Source organism: Misgurnus anguillicaudatus, chromosome 14, assembly GCF_027580225.2.
Source record: "Misgurnus anguillicaudatus chromosome 14, ASM2758022v2, whole genome shotgun sequence".
Taxonomy (NCBI): domain Eukaryota; kingdom Metazoa; phylum Chordata; class Actinopteri; order Cypriniformes; family Cobitidae; genus Misgurnus; species Misgurnus anguillicaudatus.
The window spans coordinates 2,225,844-2,253,300 of record NC_073350.2 but is presented as its reverse complement, the minus strand read 5'-3'; the positions used below and the strand labels follow the sequence as shown (position 1 = coordinate 2,253,300).

At 39.9% G+C, this 27,457-nt stretch overlaps 2 protein-coding genes across 2 annotated transcripts in view; one reads left to right on the top strand and one right to left on the bottom strand.

The window, feature by feature from the left end:
• Positions 1–16,670, bottom strand: part of znf831 (zinc finger protein 831) — a 43,139-nt gene extending 26,469 nt beyond the window's left edge. The window contains exons 1-3 of the mRNA XM_055184033.2: positions 16,606–16,670; positions 16,103–16,281; positions 10,730–14,955 (exon numbers count right to left, since the gene is read on the bottom strand). Coding sequence (XP_055040008.2) covers positions 10,730–14,909 — 4,180 coding nt within the window. The 5' untranslated portion in view covers positions 14,910–14,955; positions 16,103–16,281; positions 16,606–16,670. The remainder of the gene's footprint in view (positions 1–10,729; positions 14,956–16,102; positions 16,282–16,605) is intronic.
• Positions 16,671–24,546: 7,876 nt separating this feature from the next.
• On the top strand, positions 24,547–27,062 carry LOC141369572 (uncharacterized). The gene is made up of 2 exons (XM_073876467.1): positions 24,547–24,633; positions 24,967–27,062. The coding sequence occupies exon 2, from the start codon at positions 25,434–25,436 to the stop codon at positions 27,060–27,062; it is 1,629 nt and encodes a 542-aa protein (XP_073732568.1). The 5' UTR covers positions 24,547–24,633; positions 24,967–25,433.
• The last annotated feature ends 395 nt before the right edge of the window (positions 27,063–27,457 follow it).

Below are 27,457 nucleotides of genomic sequence, written 5' to 3'. Positions count from 1 at the left end.
ATACGCAACTCCATGAGACTGGGCTGGTTTTAAATGTACACACTTTCCCCTACAGTAGTGCCACTTATTGACATGTATTTCGCATTACGTTTTGAAGCTCGGGGTTTCCCATGGAACGGGTCATGGGTGGAAAAGGTGAGAAGGATATTACCCCTCTAGAAGGGTTCGGGGGCATGCTCCCCCCCCGTAAGAATTTTTTTTAAATTACATATTTTAAAGCATCAATCTGATGAATTTTGAGATGCATTTTTTGCCAACCTTTTTACTTCTGATTAATGGAGAGCTAGCACTTTTTTGCCATTAATGTCATATTGAAGTCTCCCGGTGCATATAAGGTGGCCAACTGTCACTATAAAATACAGGACAAAAGGTGGGCTACAGCAGCAGTGCACGTATGGTTTTGTGTGAATATACAGTGTATTGTTTTAGGCCATTTGTCAAAATGAGAAATCTGCCTACAAATATGGTAGGTTATTAATAGTTTTTAATTAATTTACAGCTTTTCTTTTAACAGTCCTTAATTGAACCATTACCTTTACTTTCATTAGACTTACTATGTCTAAAACAAAACACTTGTGAGTCCTGCACTAAGGGCTTAAAAACGTTATCCCCTTCATATTAATCTACATGTGACAAACTAAAAAAATATTCATTGTCCAGATTGATAGTCAGACACAACTGAAAAATAACAGATATAAATCTAGGAATAAATACAAATTCATTTAAAAAGCCACAGTTAGTGATTTCACACTTAACTTTCCTGTACTGGTGGTATACAGTGATATGTTGCTTGTTTTTACTCTGGTCCAAACGGCATGTTTTCATGATGACTGACCAGAAAAGACGCACGTGATGTCATGTTTACATGATTCTCGATTGTTAAAATGAGTCTTAAATAAAGGATAAACTTTAACAACAGAGACACACGTACGCACTACACACAGGTACGCAGTTTATTTGTCGCGCTGCTGTTTTTGTTTCACACACTAGATGTTAAAGGAACAGTATGTAAGAAATTTATATCAATTAATCATAAAATGGCCCTGATATGTCACTAGACATTAAGAAATAATTTTCATTTCACATATTTATATCACTGACAACAGTGGTCTGGCCAGGATATTGTCATTTAAAAAGTGGAGTTGCAGCCCTCAACTGATGTTTATGTTGTCATTTTGTGTATTGGCCACAAGTTGTGTGATTGCAGTACCAGTTTTAGCCACAAGTTTAGTTATTGCAATACCAGTTTTGGCCACAATCCTACATACTGTTCCTTTAATAAACAGAACTGCATGCGTCTTGCGGAAGAACATTGTAACGGCGCTACTTCTCTCCGTTTAAGTCTATGGACGAGTCACCTAGGTACTGTGCTACTCCGCAGCGGTGGCGACCTGCCGGGCTAAAATAGTCCAAAAATAAACACTTATTATAGGTGTACCATGGTGATTCAGGATAAAACAAAAAGACTGCTTGAAAGATTGATTCATGATGTACTTGCTCATTATAAACATAAAGTAAACATTTTGTAAGATTTGAACAAAAAAAGTTGCATCACAACACTACCGGATTCTCATTCTGCGTGTGTTTCGCGCTGGATGACGGTCGGGCTGCGGATGCAAGTACAGAGAAGCAGAAGAGGAGGATGACACCATTTGCTAAGCGGGGAGGTTTTCATTTTCATCCTTAACATGTACATTTTAAACCACAAACTACGGAGTACTATTTAACCTTGTCAAAGACGAACAAAAATTTTAGAATAACAACATTTCTTACTTCAAGTTTTAGCCTCGCCCATGTATAGTATTAAAAACTGAATAAAAACGTAAACTAATGTGTCAAGTTTTTAGGGTAAACTCCCCTTCTACTTGAGCAATAGCAGGAAACTGCAGAATCTCTTAAACCTAAATAAAATTTAATCCTAATTTCTAATTTTAAAGAAATTTTGGTAGCACTTTATTTTACAGTACGTGTACTTACCTTGTACATATATGGTAAATAAGTTGTACTTACAGACAAATGTGTGGAACTTACTTTTTGGTATCTACATGGTAATTATTTGGTATCAGTACTGTACTTACCAGTGGTACATACTTGGTAGTTATAATGTAACTCTAGATAATTACTGGGTAATAACAGATACATACTTATAGTGTAGGTATACTGTAACTAACGAGAAACATTACTGTACTTACAAATAAATGTACAATTTGAGTATTTAGTATTTACAGGCAAGTTAGGGTAAATGACAGGTATTTATAGTGTACATATTTGATAACTAATATCAAACACACTTCTGTACTTAGAAATTTTATATACACAGTGTGTACTAGTGAATGTACCCAGTAGTTAATGCGTATGATAGTCAATAGTTGGGTTTGCCGGACAGTGACATGTATATGATGCTATATCTTAGGTGGTAGGTCCTATGTAATAACTGTGTAAAAAGCAACACTTTATTTTACAGTCATGTTTCCATGCAGTTACCATGGACGTACTAGTGAATGTAACCAGTAGTTAATGCATACGGTTATTTAATGCTTGGTTTAAAGGACAAAGATACTGAGTCTGAGTACCAAAATGGCACATCAGTAATGTTTGTTCTTAGTTATCATATACGTATGGTATAAGTATAACTTACACCTGCCTGCAGGTAACACACTTATCGTGTATATACAATTTGTAAGTACAGAACTGTTTGATATTAGTTATCATATATGTACACACTATAAATTCCTGTCATTTACCCTAACTTGCCTGTAAATACTTAATACTTATATTGTACATTTATTTGTAAGTACAGTAATGTTTCTCGCTAGTAACAGTATACATACACTATAAGTATGTATATGTTATTACCCAGTACTTACCTAGAGTTACATAATAACTACCAAGTATGTACCACTGGTAAGTACAGTAATGATACCAAATAATTACCATGTAGATACCTAAAAGTAAGTACCACACATTTGTCTGTAAGTACAACTTATTTACCATATATGTGCAAGGTGGGTACACGTACTGTAAAATAAAGTGCAACCGAAATTTTTTACTTCATTCTGCTCAAAAACATTCAAGATGTGTTTAGTGCCAAGAGAGGTCACACAGATGATGCCTAAAGAAGACATTTAGTCCTGAAAAATTATTTTGTATTTTTTTTTTGTACACATTTCCTGTATTTTCTGTTTGTATCTTAATAAAATAAATTGAAATAAAATAAAACAAATGCATATGGATGGACATTAAAACTTCTAAAACAATATGTCTGGTGGTGGTGGCCTAAGACTTTTGCACAGTACATATAAATCGTACATTTAGATAAACTGAAAATATTCTTAAAATAGTCTCTTAATGTGTTCTAGGGCTGTATGTTTTACCTAAAGATGTAATTTCTCAAAGGTACTACCATTGAGTACTAAAAAAGATCAAGTTTAAAGCCTAAAAGTCCACCTTTACATCTTCCACTTTAAATGTTTTATTTCTGCTCAAAATGACACTGATGTGGTTTTTGTTTTTCCATTGGCAACAATGACATTCCTCATTCATCTACGGGGAACCACCAGATGTACCTTTAGTGACTTAATGAGGCGAAAAGCATTTCACAATGCATTGTTTTTCTGTTATTCTGCATTAAAAGTATCATGTTTAGAAAGGTGGTCCTCTGAATGTTTTAAACAGTCATTGGTGGGCCGTAAGCTGTCTACACTCATATTGGTAATGTACCATGGTGGAATGTTCTATTAACTTGTGAGCACTGAATAACCAATGTAGAACATCCCCTAAGGGCATATAAAGGAACGTTACAATATAACCAAAAGAGGACCATGTGGGAAAGTTCTGTTAATGTAGGTGTCCTCTCTGTAATGTTCTCATGTGACCACAGAATAACTAGCATGTAATGTCCCCCTACAGTCATTTAGGAAATGTTTGTATCTCACCAAAAAATGTGGGAAGGTTTTCTTACTTTTCCAAACGTCCGCTCTGTAACTTTCTTATGTGACCATGGTATAACCAAAATAGAACATCCCATAAAGTGAAATAAGGAACATTGAACTGCAACACTTTCATAACCAGAAGATGATGTGCTAGGAATGTGCCTAATGTTATTATAAAGGTTCAAATTTTTGGTCCCCTTTAGATAACTTTTTGCGAACATTGCGAAAGCTTGCGACAACATCTACATCTATGTGGGTATTAATTTATTATATATTAAAATACACCTATATCATTGCTTTGAATTAAGTATGTAATATGTACAGATGAAATAGGAAATGCTTTCAAGCGCACATATTTAGGTTTGTTAGGCCAAGAGCATGTTAAATAGATCACACCTGGGATAGTTATATTGAAAAATTATTTGTGAAGTTGAATAATTCCTGTGGGTGGAAAATGATTTTCATAAAAGTGAAAATAAGTCTATCAGAATATTCTGCATGGACTTATAATTAAGCTGTAAGAGAAATAAAGCTTCTGTTCTTAAACGGCTCTTGTATTATTGGAAGAGATCGAAAATTATGACCTTCTGTCACCACCTGGTGGACAGAAAGTGTTACGTCACCTGTGCTTCTTTTATATACACACTCCCAGAAATAAAGGTACATGAATATACACGAGTCATTAGGGCAGCACCAGTCAGAAGTCTTATTCAAATTCTATGAACAACTGCTTAAAGAACGAAGACAACTAAAAGGACTAAAACTCTAAAAACACACATTAAGTCTTTGTCTGATATACAATCATGCATAATAATTTGTTTATTTTTTACAATCTGAAATCACTTATTTATTACTTTGTTTGTATAGCATACTGCACATTGACACCTCCTTGTATTTCTTGTGCATAACATAATATTTTCTAAGTCTTATTTAATTAAATTTAATATTGCCTTTTAGATGAATTACTTTTTGTTGTAAATCTGGTTTGAAATAAATAGGTTTTGAAAAGTGTCTCCTATTAGAAATACATATTTTAAAGGGGTTTTGTCATGACAAAATATTTAGACTTTTTACATTTCTTCATGACAAAATATGGGACATCCCCCACAGTCATATCAGAAACATAATAATATGACCAACAGAGGACCGTGCTGGACCATTTTGTTAATGAATTAAATGTCTCTTTTGTCCACTTTCAACTGCTTCTGTCCTGATTACCTGGGGATGGTCTGTGGAGAGTCCTCGCTAGAAGTCAGAAAAGATGTAATACATTGTGCTAATTACCTCAGATTAGATAAATAGGTGGAGAGTAGGCGGTCTCGTGTGGTCTGTTTGAACACATGCTCTGTTTGAACACATTCGACCACATGCGCGATTACCCCACAAAAGCAATCTGGTCTACAGTGTTTGTATTTGATTACCTCTGAATGTGGTCGAAAGTGGACGAGCTCAAAATGTTTTGAACACTGTTTACACTTGGTATTAAAATGTGTTTTCGTCGATTGGATCAAAAGTGGACGAGAAAGATGCATTCCGTTTACACCTGGGGCCTCATTTATAAAGCGTTTTTACGCACAGATTTGATCTAAGACCATGCGTATGCTCAAATCCACTCTAACGCTCAGATTTATAAAACTCGTCTTTGACATGGAAAAGTACTAACCTCCGCGTCAGGTTCTGACTTGACGTACGCACGTTTCCTTGTGGTAATATTGCATTATTGCAGGTAGGCATATTCAGAACTTTTACAACGTCAACAAGCCGTTTCCACGTCGTCATCTGTATTAATAATTTGCCTTTTTGAGATATTCGATTTCTATTTAATTTTACCATTGTATCAACATAATTAGAGAATCAAAAAATGTGCATATGTTAAACAATATTTTTAAGCACAATGCACTTAAAAAAATGTAAATGTTTAAGTTTTATTAGAATGTAACTTTTAAAAAAATCTTACTTTTAAAAAAATGTATTTACTTACCTCAAAAATTATTATGTAGCCTAATCAGTTTCTGCAAAAGTTTTGAGTACTATGAATTGGGGTTTACAGTGTAATGGTATTGTAAGTGTTATTATTATTGTTATCATTATGATTAGTAATACTAGTAGTATTACTCTTTTAGGTGTATTGCCAGACGGACCACATTTTGGTTTGCACAATCAAGTTATTAATCAATTAAGTTTACTTCAGCACAAACCCGCATTGCCAAAAACTGTTCATATAATTGATCATTGAAGGAAATTAATGTAGCTAATAGGTCCACACGTGTAAAACATTTTGGTCCATCTATATGCTATAAAAGGATCAATAGGGACGTGGTTTGTGAGAGGAACTATGGCAGCATTGGCATTGTTAGAAGATATTGCCAACCGCGCAATAAGGCGAGAGAGAATTTTTGGCGACCGAGCTGACTTCTTGGCACATAACAATGAATGGCTGATGAGCAGGTACCGCTTACCAAGAGCTGGCCTCTGTGCCCAAATAGGGCCGCACTTGCAGAGGCACACAAAACGCAACCAGGCCATACCTGCTGAGGTGCAAATATGCACAGTTCTTGGTTTCCTGGCTACAGGAACGTTCCAACGAGAAATGGGAGACCTGTCAGGTGTTTCCCAGCCATCGTTGAGCAGGATTTTGCCTGATGTTCTTCAAGGACTCATTCGTTTGTCTCCTCGGTTCATCATGTTTCCTTATACTGTCGAAGAACAGCGAGATGTGAGTGAAGATTTCCTGTGCCTCACGGGATTCCCAGACGTCATCGATGCAATAGATTGCACTCACGTTGCCATACGAGCACCCTATATGAATAAGTATGCCTATGTTAATAGAAAGAACTTCCACTCAATTAACGTCCAGCTCATTTTCAATGCTCTTATGGCAATTGTGAATGCTGTTGCACGATGGCCAGGGTCGACCCATTCATATTGCGCAATTCGTGTGTCAGGAAACCGTCTAGAGGCTGCAGCAGGCAGAGAATGTTGGCTTCTAGGTAAACTATTTTTATATTTCACTTTCTCATTTCTTGCTTTAAAACGCATAAGATATAACAAATTACCTTTACACCATTAGGTGACAGAGGTTATCCTCTGAAGCCATGGCTTCTCACCCCCGTGGCGCACTCACAGACACCTAAAGAAGCCCACTTCAACACCACCCATGCCGGGGCGCGATCGGTAGTGGAACGCATCGGTATGCTTAAGGGAAGGTGGCGGTGTTTGGATGCATCTGGAGGAATGCTGCTATATGAGCCCAAAAAGGTGTGGAAGATCATCTTGGCCTGTTGTGTGCTGGACAACATATCTCTGAGCCATGGTGTTGAGATGCGACAGGAGGACATGCGCATGGACCTCGGAGGAGAGGATCACCCACCGCTACCTGCTGAATTGAACACCCATGCCACTACTCTAAGAAGATGACGGGAGTTGATTCATCGTCTAAACCAACAGGTAAATGTTTCTATTAAATTATAAGAATAACAGATGTGATACACTGCAAAAAATTACTTTTATATTTTTGTCTTTTCAGTAAAAATATCTAAAGATTCTTAAATTAAGATTTAGTTTCTTGATGAGCCAAATGACCTAGTAGTTTTAGACAAAAAATTAAGTGAATTTCTGCTTCAAACAAGTAAAGAAAAATCTGCCAATGGAATAAGAAAAAAAATTCTTAAATTAAGTGTTTATGAAAAAAGTAAACGTATTTTAAGAAAATTGTTCTTATTCCATTGGCAGATTTTTTTGCTTGTTTTAAGCCCTAATTTACTTAAAGTTTATATTTTTTATATTTTCCTCGGTCATTTTGCTCATATAGAAAATACTTAATTTAAGAGTTTAAAGATTTTTTATAAATACAAGACAAAAATACTAAGTAAGACTCATTTTTGCAGTGTGATAAGAATGAAGACTACACATTTTTTATTTTCCACAACAAAAACATTTATTTGCACATGCACTCTACCAGAGCGGACAGCGTTGTTCGGCAACGACCTCCCCAACAGAATTATTTAAGTCTCTTTGTGACTGTAGGACGGCATCCGATAGTACCCGTGCGGAGAAACCTGAAGATGATGCTGCTGAAGGCTGGGGAGGTCCGGGAGTGTGACCCTGCGGTGCTGATAGTACCCGTGCGGAGAAACCCGAAGATGATGCTGCTGAAAGCTGGGGAGGTCTGGGGGTGTGACCCTGCGGTGCTGATAGTACCCGTGCGGAGAAACCCGAAGATGATGCTGCTGCTGCTGAAGGCTGGGGAGGTCCGGGAGTGTGACCATGCGGTGCTGCTGCTATTTTTCTTTGAAGCGGTTGTTCATCTGTATTAAATAAATGTGTACAATTACGACAATATTGTAATGTTTTAAATTTTTTAATTGTACAAAATAAAATGGCTTTATTTATAACACATGCATATACATACCATCTGAATCTGCAGCAGATAAAAGATCCGTGTCACCCTCTGCATACACGCCCATCACAGCACTCTCTCCAATTATTGAGCCGATCCGGTCATCCTCTGGAGTGAGGCTTGTGTTGCCCCTTCCACCTCCAGTGGTCTGCACACTGGCCTTGTGTTGTGCAAGACGTTTTTTAGATTTTAATTTTAAATTGGCCTACTTCTTTTTTATCTCCTTCAGGGACCTTTGCTGCCCCCCGACCTCATTCACAGCCTGGCAAACACATTGCCAAGCCACATATTTAGATTTGTTGGAAATGCCACTGGAGAGGTTTCCAAACAGTACTCCTGCCCGCATCTGCAGCTCAACGAGGAGAACTTCTATTTTTGCGTCGCTGAAATGTTTATTTTACCACTTGCCATTGTAGCAGTCGGAAAATTTGGCCTTTGATAATTGATTATTTATATGCTAATGAATTAAATTAGGACCGTTTACAAGGCGGAGTTCTAAGAGCATTCAGCTGTGCACAATTTCAAGATCATTTAGATGAAATGTAGGATAGTTCCTACGTCACACTTTTATAAATGAGGCCCCTGGTATTTAAGTCTCTTTTTTCCACAGACAATCCCCAAGTAACCAGGACAGAAGCGGTGGACAAAAGAGACTTAAATACCAGGTGTAAACGGAATGCGTCTCTCTCGTCCACTTTTGATCCGATCGACAAAAACACATTTTAATACCAAGTGTAAACAACCCCTGAGAATGTGTGTCATATAATTAGTCATCAATTAGTCATATAAAAACGTTCCCAATTGACTGTAGGGGGCCGTTCCATATTGGTTCTTCTGTTGTAACATAAGGATGTTACAGAAAGAACATTTAATTAATTAACAAAATGGTCCAGCACGGTCCTCTGTTGGTCATATTATTATGTTTCTGATATGACTGTGGGGGACATCCCATATTTTGTCATGAAGAAATGTAAAAAGTCTAAATATTTTGTCATGACAAAACCCCTTTAAAATATGTATTTCTAATAGGAGACACTTTTCAAAACCTATTTATTTCAAACCAGATTTACAACAAAAAGTAATTCATCTAAAAGGCAATCATAAATTTAATTAAATAAGACTTAGAAAATATTATTTTATGCACAGTTAATACAAAGGAGGTCAATGTGCATTATGTTATACAAACAAAGTAATAAATAATTGATTTCAGTATGTAAAAAATAAACAAATGATTATGCATGATTGTATATGAGACTTAATGGGTGTTTTTAGAGTTCTTTGGCTGAATGGGTATTTTGATAATGTGAGTGAGTTTTAGTCCTTTCACAGTGCTGTAGTCCAGGGTATACGCAGGTATACGGCGTATACCCACTTCTTTTTCAGTCGGATTTGCGTATACCCACTTCTAAACAGTGATTTAGTGAGGGTATACGCAGGTATACGGCATATTTTGACTTCTCTTGTAGCTAATCCAATCACATGATGTGAATAAACGCAAATATACCCTAAAACACTCAGTAAAATAAGTTACTTATGCCATAAGGAGGACCGAGGCACCAGATTCCTTTGATGATTTGCCTAAACTCCATTGGGCCAGGTTGCCGTCAATCTGACAATGCCCAACGCAATTGGATTAGAGAACTGTCAAACACTTCCTGGTTCACTGCCTGATATCATTAATAGGAAAGATAAAGTGAACTACTGCAACTTTTATTTCCAGATTTACAAACAACCTCGCAATGCTACATCTACTTGCAAGACTATTTACATGCTGTTTATAACAGAGGGTGTTTATCTATTGCTGGGACGCTTTAAAAAAAATTGGGGGCAAAATGTAGAGTATACCCACTTCTCCAGGCACCACTACACCACTGTCCTTTCAGTTGTCTTTAGTGTTATCCACGTGTGCTACATTCGTGCTGAAGAGTCGAGCATTTGCTCAGAAGGAGAAAGTTATTATAACTTAATATAATTATATGGAGTGTTGCTTTGATCAAAAGGCTTTACATTAATAATACCAGAGCACTCAGGCTGTTGTTTCATTGCTTAAAAAAGCCAATAATTTTTAATAAGTGAAATAAAAATAAAAATACTACAATAAGCTATTTTAATTCTATTAAACTATTATTAAACTAACTATTATATAATATATAAATCTATTAAACTATCTATCTATTTTGTACTTTATTAAAAAGAAAAACTTTTTGGATCTAATAGTAAATATGAAAAAATAATAGAAGGCCGTAATAAATGTGATTTTTTTCCAAAGTATATTTTCTCGCTGCAGTGTATATATAGCTATTGTATATTGCTCTGTCACATGCAAAACATTTCACTGCCCTATATCTAAAAAGATATGACAACATTGGATTGTAAATAAAACAGAATGTGCTCCCACCTGTAAATATATCCAGATTATCATGGTGTGTATGGACAGGAGTACTTCCAAATTCCGAGCTGTCCTCAGTAATGGAGTTAGAAGTCCTGTTTGGTGTCACAGTGTAGGCTTTAACATTTTCAGTGTAGTCAACACGAGTCTGTCCAAAGTCCTTCTGGATTTCATAGTGTGTAGTTGTTTGGTCTGAAAGGAAAGTTTCGTTCTGATGGGCTCTAAGCTTGAGCTTACTTGTGCTACATGTTTTCATTTCTTTTGTAGCTGAACATGCAGCCCAGCATGACTTGCTCTGACAAGGTTGTGTTGTGGAGATCAACACTTTTTGCATTTGTTGTGATTCTGTGGGAGTTGTCATTGGTATCATTTTGTCAGCAAAACAAGATCCATACTGTGAAGCTGTCAAACTGTGAAGTTGAACCCCTTCAATATCTCTTAATAATGTGACTGGCATGAGGGGCCTTGTTTTGTTAACCTCCTCTGGATCAGTATTTTTTATTGTTTGTGTGTGATTTGAATCTTTTAAACAAAACATTTCTTTTAAAACTGATTTTTCAATATTAAGTTCTTGTTTCGTGTCTGTTTGATCCTGGCTGAAAGTAACTTTAGTGTCAAAAGAGTTTACTAGGTTACGAACAAAAATGTGATGTTTGTTGTCTTGTCTCTTGTCTACTAAATCAAGTTCACTTAATTTGTCACCAGACAAACTGTGATGCAACTCTGTGGTAACATTAAACTCAACCGATTTTCTATCTTGGAAATTCTTTGGTATCTTATCTGTTTCATTGAATTGTCCTGTTGAGGCTGAGTTATGAAACTTTTTTTGTGGATGTGACCAAGATGAAACACAAGTGTTGGAGTTTGCACTAGAATCATGTATTGCATTTTTAAGGTTTGAAAAAGCAGCATTTTGTTCTTTGTTTTCTAAATTAACCATGTCCTGTGTCACACCCACAGTGGTCACATCATCACTGTACTCCTCTTGTGAAAGAGATATTTGATTTGTGCAAATGCTAGTCACAGAACAACTTTCTGCTGGCTTGAAATCTATTTTTTCAATATGAGGCTCTATTAGTGCCAACTGTTCATCGGAAATCAGCTGCATGACAATCTGAAGATCTGCTGTTCGTACATAAAATGTGTTTTGAGCCTGGGACTGTGTTGAACCGCTCCAAAGTGTCACTTTTCCTTCAGAATGGGAGCTTTGAAAGTCACCAGTTGCCATTTTAGAGGAAGTAAATTGTGTGTCTTCTGTAAGCCCAGGTGGTTTTTCAAATGTGAACACATGGGAGACATGGTCATTTTGAATTGTGGATGACATAGTTGTTGAAGGGTAGATTTGTACAGTTGTATTAGCAGATCCAGAACAACTTCCTGATGTGAATGACAGAATGTTCGCTGAAGTTTTGACAGGATGAGAGGATGATACAGGATTGGTTGACTGGTTTTCCACCACATCCTTCGTACAACTACTTTGTTGATGCTGTACTGTTGGAAGCACAACAGCCGAAATGAGTGAAACTGATGTAGGTGTGGTTGGCTGAAGCTGTGGCAAAACTTTAGATAAAGTGTTTGTTTGATTCTGCAATGAGGAAAAATCTGTGAGTATCGAGGTGGTTTCACACAATTTACATTGCTTAGTCTGTTCAAAAGGTGGGACTTTTGAGGGACCCTGATTCTCATTCTCTGTATGACATTGAACAGTTTGAACTGTTGTTGGATGGCTTTGACTGAATTCTGGGAGGGTCAGAGAAGAGCAGGACGTCAACACACCATCTGCAGAAGAAGGAATCTTCAGTTGGTACTTGGGAGGAAAGCTGGTCTTGGCTTCAGGCAGAGTAGGACTATTGGTTGAAACAGAAGGTGTACCAGATGTCCCACCCATATTGATCAAACAAAAAGCAGGGCTGGATGTTTTACACAACAACTTATTTGCCTTTGAGAATTGTATGAAGCTGCTCTGTGCGTGAAGATTTGGCTTGTTGACTTTATGTGCTGGACCTTTGATGGAACTGTGCGTTCCACAAGTTGATGGAAGCGGTTTACTTATTAAACCCCACAGATTTGCATTTACCGGTCTAATTGAAGGACCTGTCATAGTGAGCATGTGCACATTGCTCCCAGTCCGCTGTTTCTTTCTCTCTGATGGGATGTGGAAGTCAGAGCTTTGAGTATTTTGTAACGTCAACATCTGCTTAGGTTCTTCTACTGTTTTCCTTAGAGGACTTTTCAGAAGAATGTATGAAGAAGTGACCTGGTTTAGTTTCTGTGCTAAAGACATCTCGGCAGTTTGGGAGTTACATACAACAGAACAGGAAGTAAAGTTTGGAGACACAGATGCACTGTCTCTTGGTTGGCTAATTTGAATTTCCAGACTGTCTGTTTGTTCAATGCTAGATGCAGTCTTTTTGGTCTTAAGAGGACTGTCTCTGTCAGGGTTGTAGAGCTTCCGAAATGTTCCACCTTTGTATGTGTGCCATTTTGTGTAGTCAAACTTCTGTGTTTTCTTCCTGTAGTTTCCTTTAATAGTTGTCTCTGTTCCAATGTCGGTGTTGTCTCCATCTGAGCTAAGGCTACTAATACTACCTCTGTCAACCGAGGATCCATTTAAACTAGACAGGCAATCAACTGCTACCTGTCTCACTAGTGAGCGATGACTTGGTGCTTGTTGGTCTGTTGATCCAAATGGGTTAACATGCCCTGCACTACATCTTCTACTTATATTTGGGTTAATTGCTCCATCACTATGTTTGCCACCCATGGTGAAAGGTAAAGAACTGCTTCGTGTTAACGGTGCATGCTCCAGGCTAGTAAAGTCCTGTGTAGGCATAGAGCTGTAAATATCCCCGCCTCCTCTGTCTTGTTTTTGGGAGCTCGTAAAATGTTTGCTGCTCCTTATTTCAAAATGAAAGGAATCTTTATAAGTGTACGGCACAGGAAGATCAATGCTTCCTTGCTTTGACAATACAGTCTTCCTTGGACGGACATTTTCCAGTTGTTTATCCTCCACCAAAACACTGTTTTCATGAATAAGCTTTGAAATACGTTCCTCCAACTTTTGTTTCTCCTGAATAGATACCTTGCTTTTGGTGTCATTAAGGCTCATTTTTAAGGGTGCCTGAGAGGCACATAGTTCTTGGTGTTTCATAGTGGTTTCTGGTAGTGATTCCATACTAGGATCGTGTAAGCTTGACCCAGGGCTGCTGAATGAATGATGCTCACTGCTATCACTAAAACCAGAGTCTGTGCTGTCATGGCTCTGAGACTTTCTTCGGGATGCAGGAGACTCCCATGGCTTAGAAAATAAAGCTTCTTGCCTCTGAAGGGGTGTCCGGTTTGAAGTTAGTGGTACACGCTCATTTTCACCGGAGGTGCTTCTGTTTTTGTAAGCACAACTGTCTTTACTCTCAGATGATAACTTCACATTTTTGCTTGAAGTAACGACTTTGTCATGCAGTGTTGGTGTTGTGCTAAATCCGTCAATGAAGGTTTTGTGTAATGGCCATTCTGTGCCAGACTCTGTGCACCTGTCAACTTGACAATGTGTTGTCACTGACACTGCAGGAAAAACCTCATCAGTGTTCTTCATATCAACTGAGTCTTCACCGTGCATCTCAGAGGATGAACTGATACAGTTGTCCTTTGAAATATTCGTGCTCTCCTGGCTGCTGAAAGTGCCTTTGTCAGATTCACTGAAGAGGCGGGCATGAGCCTGGGTGCGCTTGTGTTTATAAAGGTTACTTTGTGTCTTAAAAGAAATACCACAGGTGGTGCAGGGATACGGCCTTTCTCCTGTGTGACAGCGGAGGTGTTTCTCGAGCACACTGGGCTTCAGACAATCCTTGCCACAATGTGGACAAACATGCTTTCCGATAGACTTGGGTCTTGATGAGGTTGCTGGAGCACCCAGCCTTTGTTGCTGCAAAGTGGTAGTGCTGGCTATATGCAATGTCAGAGCGGGCAGAGGCTGGTTGCTGCACATTCTTGGCACGAACAGTGGTACAACCACTGCATCCTGCAAGGCCCCAGGTCGAGCCTGACGATATTGCTGCAGTCCAGGGGCAGAACCGTCGTGGACATACATTGTTGTTAGAGGGGCCTTTACAAGCATCTCTTCCTCTCTCTGTGTAGACACTGGGTACTGATTCTCAGTAGATCTCACAAAGCTCTGCTTGCTAGTTGCCATGGTAACACAGCCCCTGTGATGCTGGGAGATGGAGCTAGCTAATTACCTAAAGAAAGAAACAGTTTTTATTATTCTTTTTCTAAGACCTCCACTTCTTCAGATCAAAGAACCCGATACCCTGTTTGAAACGAAATGCAGGTAATAAAATGCTGAAGAAAGCACATCTTATTACGAATGAACAAATCATTACTTCATCATTAAAGTGGACAGAGTGGGTAAATGGAATAGAATATGCAACATAGTATTACTGGTTACTCTAGGTTTTAAAAGAAACATTAGTGCATGGATGTGCTGAAGTTTCTAGTGAAATTCAGAAAAATATTATTGTGGGTCTAACAGGAATCTCATATTTACTGCAAACACATGGTCAACATTTGCATATTGCAGAAGCATCGGAGGATTGAAAAAAACATGGTGGTAAAGTTATGACTCATTTCTAGAAAGATAAAATGCTAACATGATAGCATAACAGACAAGCTCCAACCTCAAAGACTAGAATTTTTTACAGTCACAGGAATGTGCAGGTCCACATTTGTTAAACAGAAACACATTCACTTTGTGAAAATTAGATCAAAAAAGTATATTTTCCTTTCAATTCCTGTTTAACATGATTGCAGATTAATAATCACACTTTCCCCTGCAGGGACTATTTTTGCCTTTATAGTTAAGACTTACTGTCCTAATTTTAAAACCCATTTTTGTTTAGGTGTGTACTAAATGTTCTTAAATATACACTGTAAAATATTCCTTAATTTTTAAACCTCACTTAGCCTGATTTAATCTGCCAATATATATATATATAGATACAGTATATCTATACTTAAATGATTGCATGTATAGTTTGTACTTGGCTGCTGGTTTACATGGTAGATATACAGTAAGTATACAAATGTGTATTCTCAAAAAAATCCTATAAGCAAAGCATTTTCAACTGGCTTTGAGAGCCAAGGGATTTTACTTTGAGATGTACTTCATAAAACAACCTATGTTAACTTTAGTTCTTCGCACAAATAAATAAACTGTTCACAACTCAAAATTATTAACAATACATAATTATGTATGTGTTCACATGCCTCTATATGCATGTTTTACCTTCAAATGCATCTGACCACTAGACTTATAAAAGATGTCCTTATCAAGCACATTAACAGATCTGTAAATCCTCTAATACAGTGCAATCACAGGTCACTCACCAAGACTTGAAACACTTGGAACACTGCAGCATCTAAAGGTTGCCCATTTAAATCCACTGTACGGAAATCCACTGGCTGCGTTTGGAACAGTGTAAGGTGAAATGAACTGGTAGAGACATGTGACTGTGGCACCCTTTCACACCACAGAGGCCCTTGGTTCCTCTTCCTTGGTTCTGTTGCTGGTGGAGGAAATACAAACGTCACTCATGCAAATGACGGTAACAACACAATGTAAAAAGCACATAATGGTGTGAGTGACAGAGAAAGTGAGAGAGAGAGAGAGAAACGTTCAGAGTTCATTCGTAAACAAAAGAACCCAAACCAAAGTTAAGATCATGACACAAAATGGAGATCTAAAGAGAAGTGTTGAATAAGATGGACACAGAGAGTGAAGAGAACAGATGAAGGGAGGGAGAGAAAGATAGCGAGAGACCACAACACAACTGAACTGAAAAACAAAATCCCTGCTTAAAAGAGGAAGTGCTGTAAACATGCAGACCCACCTCAAACAGATCATTTCACCCACACATTCACAGACACAGTACGGTTTGGTGTACGTACCTAACTCCTGTTGCAGGCTTCTCACTCCTCTAGTCACCCACACACTCACACACTGAGGAGGAGGAGAAATAGAATTTGTTACTGTGATAACATTTTTTGTGCATGTTTTTGCTTATTCATTTATTAGAAACGTTAGCTGCTACTCATCAAGTGGCTTGTGTCTACAACTCCCAATAATCAACCTTAATACTATATATCAGCAACCATCTTTGCTAAAATTCAATTCAATTCAATTTTATTTATATAGCGCTTTTCACAATACTCAATTGTTTCAAAGCAGCTTTACATTAATAGAAGCAGTAAAAGCACAGAAAAACGACAGATAGCATAACATAATACACAATAGCATAAGCAGTCAAATTTGCTGCGGCTATGATGAGCGAGCATATTACTAATGTAACGTCTAGAAGAAGAAGCTAAGTTAAGCCCAAGCAGGCTACCTCCCCGGGGTAAAAAACCAGCGCTGGTCTGGTATCCAACAGATCCAACAGTAAATCTTTCATTTTCCACATTACCATTATAGTTACGCCATAAAAATGGCATTGCAAATGTACACGGGAATGGTGTAAATACACAACATTCAACATCTCAGGAGGATGAAAACAGCACAATCGAGTCAACACCAAACAATAAATAGAGTTAAATTTCAATTTTTTACATCCTAACAACTACACCCGAGCCATGGAGGCCTCATTAGATACTGTAAACAAAAGCAAACCCTTAGGAGAAATAAAGAAGCAGAATCGATTATCATTCTTTGATGAATAGGACTTTAGTCTCTGTTGATTCAGGTCTATAATTACTTCAGAACGGCAGTCAATATCAGAATATTTCAGCTTAGCTGACATAAGCAAAACTGACAAAAATACAACTGACTAAAACTTTAAAATAAAGCTGGTAGAAAACGTTCTTTAAAATGATCTTAAAACAATCCTTTCTGTCTTGCCTTTCAAAGTTTGAAGAACATTTTTCTGTGGATGTTAAGTAGAGGATAATGTATAGGCATCTGGTTGTTATCGCAGAAATAAGCAGTGTGATCAAGACACGAAGTGGAGGGTTTTTGTCTCACAACGAAGGGTATTATTTTATAATAATAACTGGCTGCCTGTACATTATCCCGCCAGTTACATGGCTATTATTTTTAAGAAATTCAGACCTTCCACGAGGAAAACTTTTACTTTTGGCAACAACAAATACCTTTAAATACAATTCAAATACCACAAACATGTAATTTGGTTTAATAATTTTCTAAATATAAAGTCATATATTTTAATAAAAGACATATTAATATAAATTTTTTGTGTAATATTATAGTTCTGAATTGGTAAAACACTAAAGCCCAATCTCTGAACCAAATTCATAGTGGCATTTGTCAAATCATGCACAGTTTTTGCAAACTCTAAACACAAACTTCTCACTAAAGCAAATTTTTTACACTTCAATGCACTTGTTTTATCAATGCTAAAAGCAGGCAGGCAAAAGTTGAACACAACTACAACACAGTTGTCATCAAACAGTTTTTTTCTAATGGTATTTTTTACAGTTTTTTTTTTTTTTTGATTGCTTACGCACTAAAATTAAAAGTAGTAGTACACTATTAGCAAAACATTACACTCAAGAAGCAAAACATCAGCACATATTTGCACAACTATAAGCACATTGAGTGCGTTTACATGCACAGAATAAGCAGATAACTATCAAAATCTGCTTATTATAGAAAACTGTTTTCATGCGTTTACATGCAAAACAATTAGCCGGCTATGCAGACAACTGGGTTTAAATGGGACTTCAAGAATTATCAGTTGTCTCGCAGGCAGTGACGTTACCACCTATAGTATATTAGTTGTTGAAAAAGCCAACGGCATATCTGTCTTAGGTTGTACTGTTGTATCTCTTCTCTTGTCTGCAGATCCTGTAAATGTAACATGAGCTTCTATTTTAACAGTTTCTCTGCCAACTGCTTTAGTCGAGCGGAAACCTTTATGCGTTACTTTGCGCTTACTACCGCATGTGACGTTTATCTTTAATACGCGGAGACATATGCACATAGACAAAACCGTGCGAAAGCCGGTTAAAAACTACCTGTGCCGATCAGTTTTTGCTTACACCGTTTATGGGCTTTCCCTGATAAAGGAAAACTGTTTTACAAGTTTACATGACCCCACACGTTATCAGTTTATTACGCATAATCGTGCATGTAAACACACTCAGTGTCAACCTCACACTTGTTGCAAAACTCTACACACAGTGATGTGCAAAACAGTAAACACACTTAACATACATTACACACAAAAATCTATCATGAAGTCACTTCCTTGCAATACCAAAGCACTCACTGTCAAATTACCGCATCGTCCAACCAATTGGTTCAACACAGTCATCAGGTGTCCAAACACTTGTTTACTTACAGTTTTTTACGATTGCTATGACAGATTTTTCAATACTTTTAACAAGTTTCCAAAACTCTTAACACAGTTAGCACTACATCCTATGTAAGCTATACTATTAACACTTTTCTTGTTGCTTTAACACAAAATGCATATAATTAACACAAATTTAAAATGCTTGAACTTCTCTTACACACAAGCTCAAACAAGACCAAAACAATAGATTTTTAATGTCAAATTTACAAATGCTTTCACACAGCATGTCAAAACTGACATTATGTGCTAAACCTGACTTTAGCTGTTTGTATGATGAATTGAAACACAAATATATACCCTGTATTTTATTCCATTTGGAATGAAAAACAACTTATTGTACAAATGCAAATATATAAATCACAGCTGATTCCCTTTCAGTCGGTCACTACGACGTCACGTCGTGACCGACAAATTGGGAACTCGCTAGGGATGGGCGAGTACAGCATTATCTGTATCTGTATCTGTATCTGTAAACCATATGAATTATCTGTATCTGTATCTGTACTCGGAGTGGGTGTGGCCTAACCCGGAAGTAGGTGGAGTTTGTCTTGAAATGGGCGGGGCTTTAACCAGTATGTTATTTTAAGCATGCAATTAATATATGGGTTGATCAGAAATTGTTATATTTCTGTATCACTGATCATAAGAGGGAGAGAGAGAGTGTTTGTTTGTGTGTGTAGCTTAATTTGTAATATTATTTATTATTTATACCACTACTACCTTTATATTTTATGAAATACAGCAAAAAGTGTCAGAGTAAAAAAAACTGGTTAAAGCCAGCTGATGGTTAAAACGAAAAAACTTAGATGACTGGCAGAGAGAGGGAGAGTGTGTGTAGCTTAATTAATTTGTAATATTTATAACACTAACTTTAACTTACTACCTTTATTTTTTATGAAATACAGCAAAAAAGTGTCAGAGAGAAAAAACTGACAAGAGAGAGAGAGAGAGAGAGTAGCTTAAATTAATTTGTAATATTTATATTATAGCTTAATACCTTTATTTTTGTATGAAATACAGGAAAGAGACAGCTGAAGGTTTAAAAAAGAAAAAAATTCTCCGACAGGCAGAGACGCGATGCGAATTGCATTTACGTCTGAACGAACCCACGTTTACCAGAACTCTGCTGGTTAGTATGTATTAACGTTACAACCTGAAGTAAAAAGCTGAAGAAACCCTAAACATTAATGGAAAAGAACCGTGAACCCGAGAGACTGAGGGAGAGAGAGACAGAAAGCTGTTCTGTGTGTGAGTGTGCAGAGCGGGACACAGACAGCTCCCAGCTGAAGGTTTAAAAAAAGAAAAAAAATCTCCGACAGGCAGAGACGCGATGCGCGTCCCATTTACGTCTGAACGAACCCACGTTTACCAGAACTCTGCTGGTTAGTACGTATTTGAACGTTACAACCCGAAGTAAAAAGCTAAAGAAACCCTAAACTTTAACAGAAAAGAACCGCGAACCCGAGTGACTGAGGGAGAGAGACAGAGAGCTTTTCTGTGTGAATGAGCAGAGCGGAGCTGTGGGACTCACAGCAACACAATACATCTGTATTTGTGTAGGGGAGGGGCGGCGCTGTTACTACTACTAGCCTATCACAGAACGCTGACACAATCAGCTACCCAATGATGATTTTCATTTAATCCGAGCACAGATATTGACTCGTATTACTCGTATAATACTCGTACTCGGCAGAAGTGCTTTATCCGTACCGGATACTCGTTTCAGCCGAGTATCCGGCTCATCTCTAGAACTCGCTTAGAGAGAGGTATTTGCATAATGCTGACGCCTCCCCACCAGGTGCGTATATAAGCAGCAGGTGCAAATATGGAAATTAGCTATTTTCGCTTCGAAAGCCGGCAGATCTACTGCTATCGAGAAGCTCTCTTACCTCCTCAGGAAGATGCTGCTGGCTCGTAGTTGATTCAGGATTCCAGCCTTTGCAGTGGATCTTCACCTCAGTTTGAACTTGAGTCTGAGTGTGTGCGTTGCCTCTCTCTGCGCGCTTCATCAACTCAGCACAGCTAAGAGTGTTTTTCCTTTAAAAGAGCAGCACGGGGGAATTTGTGTCTTTTTAAAGACAGCCATTCTCTCGTGTCACGGCGGGGTGCGTCTTTTTAAAAACGTCATTTTGTCCGTCCAGTTCCGGATGCGGCAAATGTATGGGTTCAAAGATGGTCACAATCTCCGTCTCTCGTGTTGGGAATTCAGCACGCTGAGACGGTGTTTGTGGATGGTTTATGTTTTCACTGCGAGAGCATGCCCTCGCGGATATGCGGAGACGGGTTACGTTCCTCCGGGAACGCCCCGCCCCTTCGGTTGCGGAGCTCGGTTAAAGGTGCCATGGGAGTATTTTTGGGAAAAAAAATTCTGCATCACAGTACTGAATTGGTCAGCAGGTATGTCCTCTGGCTCTCAGTGCTGATCCGCAGCAGCGGTTCCAATGGAGAACAGTTGGCTCGTGTTCTACGAGACTGCCTGTATCTATTGGTCCCCCCCATACATGTCGCTGCATTGGAGGTGGGCCGTCTGTCTCTGAGGCTGACTCGGATCCGCTTCCCCCTTTTGTTTGATCCTGAGATGACGGCCATGCTCCCTCGGGCGGCGGTGACAGTAGCGTGGAGTAGACCCAATCTACCCCACCCGATCTGTCCTGCCCTTTACAGTTGGTACACGGAGCTGCTCGTGCGTCTTAACACTCACCTTCTTTCCCCGAGGCGCATGATGAGCCGGCTGGGTCATCGAGAACGGTTGGCTCGTGTTCTACGAGACTGCCGGTATCTGTTGACCCCTTCAGCCCTCACCCCTCACCTCTCTCGATTCACGGGCCACTAAAGGTATGGTGATGTCCTGACTCTGGAGGGGACAGCCTTTCCTCACCGACCGGTAGCAGTTGTCCGCACGAACGGCGTCTGCAAATCAGATTCACGAAGAGGCGGCCCCTGCACTACACGGCCTTGCAGCAGGTTTGTCAGGTTAAGGCTCTGACAGATCTACACGAGGGAGGTCACGACTCAGTCATCAGTGCGTCCAGGTCACCGGCAGGCTGTTGGTTGTGCGATGTCCACATTACTGGTCCAGGAACACCATCTCAGGCTGTGTCTCGCAGACATGAGTGAGGTCGATAAGAATCGTCTCCTGAATGTCCAGACTGGCCTTTTCGGCGATATGGTAGAGCGCTTTATAGCAGTACTCGACTCCAGCTGACTGAGGCCGTCATGCCGCGTCGGAAGCCAGGTGCCCCCTTCCGGTCCATCTACGCCACCACCTCAGCCTGCTCCTCGCCGAGGGCGCATGTCACGGCTATTATCGTCCTCTAGGCAGCGCTAAGGAACCCGCTGTGACAAGCCCGCCCTGCCCGCACAGCCCGCCACCTGTGGAGGTAAGAAAGGTCCAAGCGGTCCTGAGACGGGCGACCTGGAATCGAATGGGATCACTCTTCGGGAGACCGTGAACACACCGCTCCTACCCCCGGAGGAGGGCCGGGTGGAAAATCCTTGGTTTCATTCTGCTGTTCCCACAGACCACACTAAGAGTGCATTCCTCTTCCCTCTCCAGGTCTCCAGAGGATCGAGAGAGAGGTGAGCGTGTATTCACATGCTCATCCTCCCTCTCCTCTATCATCAGTGGGTGTCCTTTGGAGTCCATGCCCTCCGCTGAGGAGACCGGACGACCAGCACCCTCACCAAAGTCTGCGCTCTCCACAGAGGAGACCAGACGACCATCACCCTCAGTGGGCTCAGGTCAGTGTCTCACACAAACTGTAGATGTTTGTGCTGTCACAGCAAACGCACCAGCAGTCCCACCTGTCTCGCTTCGTTGCCCCACCGCGGGTACACCGGTAGTGCTGTTAACTCCCCTCGTGCGGTCCCTGGGGGCTTGGCTTCAGCTTCCCAGCCCGTCTCGTTGGGTTTTACGCATGGTCCGCCTCGGTTACGAAATACAATTCAACCGCCACACACCCAAATTCTCGGGCATTCGTTTCACCACGGTGAAAGCATCCGATGCACATGTACTGGGTGCAGAAGTTGAAGTCCAGCTGGCGAAGGACGCGATCGAGCTGGTTCCTCCAACCGAGATGAGGTCAGGCTTTTACAGACCGTATTTCATAGTACCCAAAAAAGGCGGTGGGTTACGACCGATCTTAGATTTGTGCGTACTGAACAAATCTATTCAGAAGAGATCTTTCAGGATGTTAACACCGAAGCAAATATTCAATTAAATTCGCCCCCAAGATTGGTTTGCAGCAGTAGACCTGAAAGACGTGTACTTTCATGTGTCCATTCTCCCTTGTCACAGGCCGTTTTTCCGCTTTGTGTTCGAGGGGCGGGCATATCAGTACAAAGTTTTACCATTCGGGCTGTCTCTCTCTCTCTGTGTGTTCACGAAAGTAGTGGAAGCAGCGTTAAAGCCCCTGAGAGAGAGCGGTGTTCGAATATTGGCTTACCTCGACGATTGGCTTATAATAGCGGATTCTCGGCGGACGCTTTGTAAGCACAGAGACTTGACGCTTCGGCATCTCGCCCGTTTGGGTCTTCGGGTCAACTGGGAAAAGAGTAACTCTGCCCTACACAGAGGATCTCTTTTCTTGGGTTGGAAGTGGACTCGATCGATTTATCGGCACGTTTAACAGAAGAGTGCGTCCAGTCAATTCTGACTTGCCTCGGTTAATTTCAAGGGAAGAATGCGGTCCAGCTGAAACAATTTCAAAAGCTCCTGGGGCATATGGCAGCAGCCGCGGCTGTGACACCGCTTGGGCTGCTCCATATGAGACCGCTTCAACGTTGGCTTAACGATCGAGTCCCGAGGAGAGCGTGGCGCACTGGCATCCATCGTGTAACCATTACACCTGCGTGTCGCCTAACATTCCCCACGTGGTCAGACCCCACGTTTCTCTGGGCCGGTGTGTCCATGAGCCAGGTCTCTTGGCATGCTGTTGTCCACACAGCGAATGGCGACTCCACCCCCAGACGGTCCAGCTAATTTGGAAGAAGTTCGGTCGTGCGCAGATAGATCTGTTTGCGTCGCAGGATGATACCCACTGTCGCCTATTTTATTCACTAACCAAGGGCAGCCTCGGCGTGGATGCGTTGGCACACAGCTGGCCTAGGGGGATGCGCAATACGCATTCCCTCCAGTGAGCTTAATCGCACAGACGCTGTGCAAAGTCAGGCAGGACGAGGAGAGCCTTTTACTGATCGCCCCATACTGGACGACCAGGAATTGGTTTCCAGAACTAATGCTCCTCGCGACAGCCCCTCCCTGGCGGATTCCCCTGAGGAAGGACCTTCTTTCTCAAGGAGGGGGCACATTATGTGTGCTGTTGGATTGCATGGAGACTTTTATAAAGGGACTTTTGTTTTGAAAAATAAATACACTTTTATTTTGAAAAGGGAAGTGGAAATTTTATAGTCCTCATGTCAGAAAGCAGGAAGTGCAGAGTCATCTTCAAGCACATGTAGTGTGAAGCACATGTTGAACTGCTATTGGAGATACATGGTGAAGCAGGGAAAGACTTTACTTGCTGGACATTTCCAGGGATGCTACTGGTGGGATAACGGTTTGATGTTAACATTTTTCAATAGTTTAACATTAAATGTAAATTGATGGTTAAAGTGCTAAAGTGAATGTAGCTAATCTCTAACTGTTTGTGCTTATGTTAGCTCATTTAATAGCATGATGGTGGTAGCATATGAATAATATTGTGAGTAATAATGTGCTTTTTTGAGATAATGTTGCATGTTAAATTAATGTAAGGTTAAAGAGAACTTTATATCTGTGTATATTTATATATTTATATATATTTGTATATTTATATGAATGTATATTTGGTTGGCAGTTTTAAGTAATTGCTATGTTTGTGTTTTGTTTTTCTTGTAAAGGTTTTCAACCTTACCAAATCTTACCTAATCATACCAAATCATACCAAATGAGATCTATTCTTAATTGAACATGAGAATCTAACTAAATAAAGAAGATTAAAGAAGAAGCCATTTGAGTTGATTCCATTTACCCTGTTGATGGCCAAGGCCTTTTTCAAGTTTGGGCAGAAGTAAAATCCCCTGAGAACTTGACAGTTGAAAACCAACGGCACAGCTGAAAGCCAACGGCACAGTTGAGAAGCAATGGTGTGGTACATCTGAAGATTAATCTTTTTGTTGAAAACTGACATTGTGCAAGTACTATTTAATAACCAAGAAACTGCATCAAGGCTAGAAGATTAACGGCTTCAGTGAGCCCAGAGTGTGGATGCAGAGAAAAGTTGCTGAACAGCAAGGTTATTCAAGAGGCACCAGTCAATCAAATCAATAACTCAAGAGTTGAAGAGGAAGAAATTATTAAGATCAAGATGGCAGTCGAAGCTCACGGCAAAACATTGGAGCAGCTAAAGAAAGACAGAACAGTTGCAAAGATCTCCTTCACTAAGCAAGCTAACTATCTCTGTCGGAAAGCAAGTGATTTAACTGAGTCAGAACTCAGAGAAGAATTTATAAAGCTCTCTGCCGATTCAAGAAAAGTTATTGAGGCCAATGATGATTACAAGACTGGATTAGAAGCAGAGCTTGTAGGCATTAAAGATGGTGAAGATGCTGAGCTTAGTGTGGAGCAGGATACCAGCTTAAAGAAATATGCCAGTGAATGTGAGCAAAGATTCAGTGACGTAAAGCAGATTGTTCAAACAAGCCTCTGGAGTAGATATGGATCAGACACGCTAGAGGCTGCTTTTGATGAAGCAGAAAAAGCCTGTAGACATGCATATAGAATACATGTGGAAAGCAGTAACTCTGAAGGATTTGAAGTCCACCATACTATAATGGAAAAGTTGATCAAAGAAACATCTAGTGCATTCACAGCCTGGGAGTCATGGATTCCTGTTGCAGAAGTAAGTGACTTTAGGAAGCGGAGCAGGGACCTGAGAGTGGCTTACAATGAGCTTGACATGAGGAAGGCTGAGTTTGCCAAAGCACGGTGGATTGCTGTAGAGAAGCAAGGAACAGACTTGAATCAGGAACCAACTGGACCAAGAATACCAGTAGTGAAGATTAAGCCAACCAAACTGCCCACATTTAGCGGCTGTAAAAGAGACTTTCATCGCTGGAGATCAGACTGGGAAAGCCTTCAGAAGCAGGGAGAGCCAACAGGTTCGCCAGAGGTCAAAAAGATACAGCTTCTTGATAGTGTAGAAGAAAAGATTGTGAAAGATCTTCGTCTGTCAACCTATAGCACAGCAGATGATGTTTTCAGAGTGCTATCAAATAGGTATGGTAATAAAAATGCCATTGCTCTAGAAATTGTTGAAGAGCTTGAGAAGATTCCTCCTGTTAAAGGAAATCAGCCGAGAAAAGTAGTAGACCTTATCCAGACCGTAGAGAAAGCACTCGCTGATCTCACAGATCTAGGAAGTACCGGTGCCATCAAAAACCCAATGGTGGTGAAGTCTTTAGAGAGCAAGCTTCCAGAGTTTGTTAAGAAGGACTGGCTGATGTTCATGGTTAATCATACCAACGGTGTCACTCAAGACAACCACTTTGACATGCTCCTAGATTTTCTGAAAAAGCAAGAGGAGATCTTCGAGAGGTTAGATTACCTACGAATGCCAGAGAAGCCAGACAAAGTAGAAAGGAAGTTCAACAAGAAATATGCCTCAACTAAAGCCACAAAGAAGGAGGATTCTGAGGATGGGTGCATTATCTGTAGAGATGAGAAACATAAGGATAGGATTTTCTTTTGCAAGAAGTTCAAAGGTCTGAAGCTATCAGAAAAGGAAGCTGCTGTGAAAAAGATTGGGGCATGCAGGGAGTGCTTGGGATGCCATAAGTTTGATGACAGCTGCAGAGACACCTATCTGTGCAGGAACGCAGACTGCAAGAAGAGAGGCTCCTCAGATCACCACTTCTTTCTCTGTCCAAGAGGAAATAACAAGAGGCGTGAATTTGACAGACCTCAGACAGAGGACAGAGAAAAGGAGCTTAACTGAGGAACAGAAGAAATTCTTGTGTGAACTCACCCCAGAGTTAGCTGATAGATGCAGGAAGGCCTTACCAATAATTCGTCAAAGGTTAGCTGTCCTGCCAAGTCCCAGGTGAGCCTCCTCAAAGAAAGTGGATTGAAAGAACTCCCTGTCATTATGATGTTATGGAAGTGACCGCCAATGCAGGTCAGAAAATCGGAGCCCTTTTGGATCTGGCTTCAGATACCAACTACATAACTCATAAAGCAGCCAATAGGTTGAATCTTAGGAGTGAGAAGATCACACTTGTTATGCATGGAGTTGGTGGAATGGCTACCAAAGTAGCCACAAAAAGATACCTCCTCAGAGTTCGAATTAAAACCTCCAAGGGAACTGAGAGGGCCCATGAACTAATTTGTTAT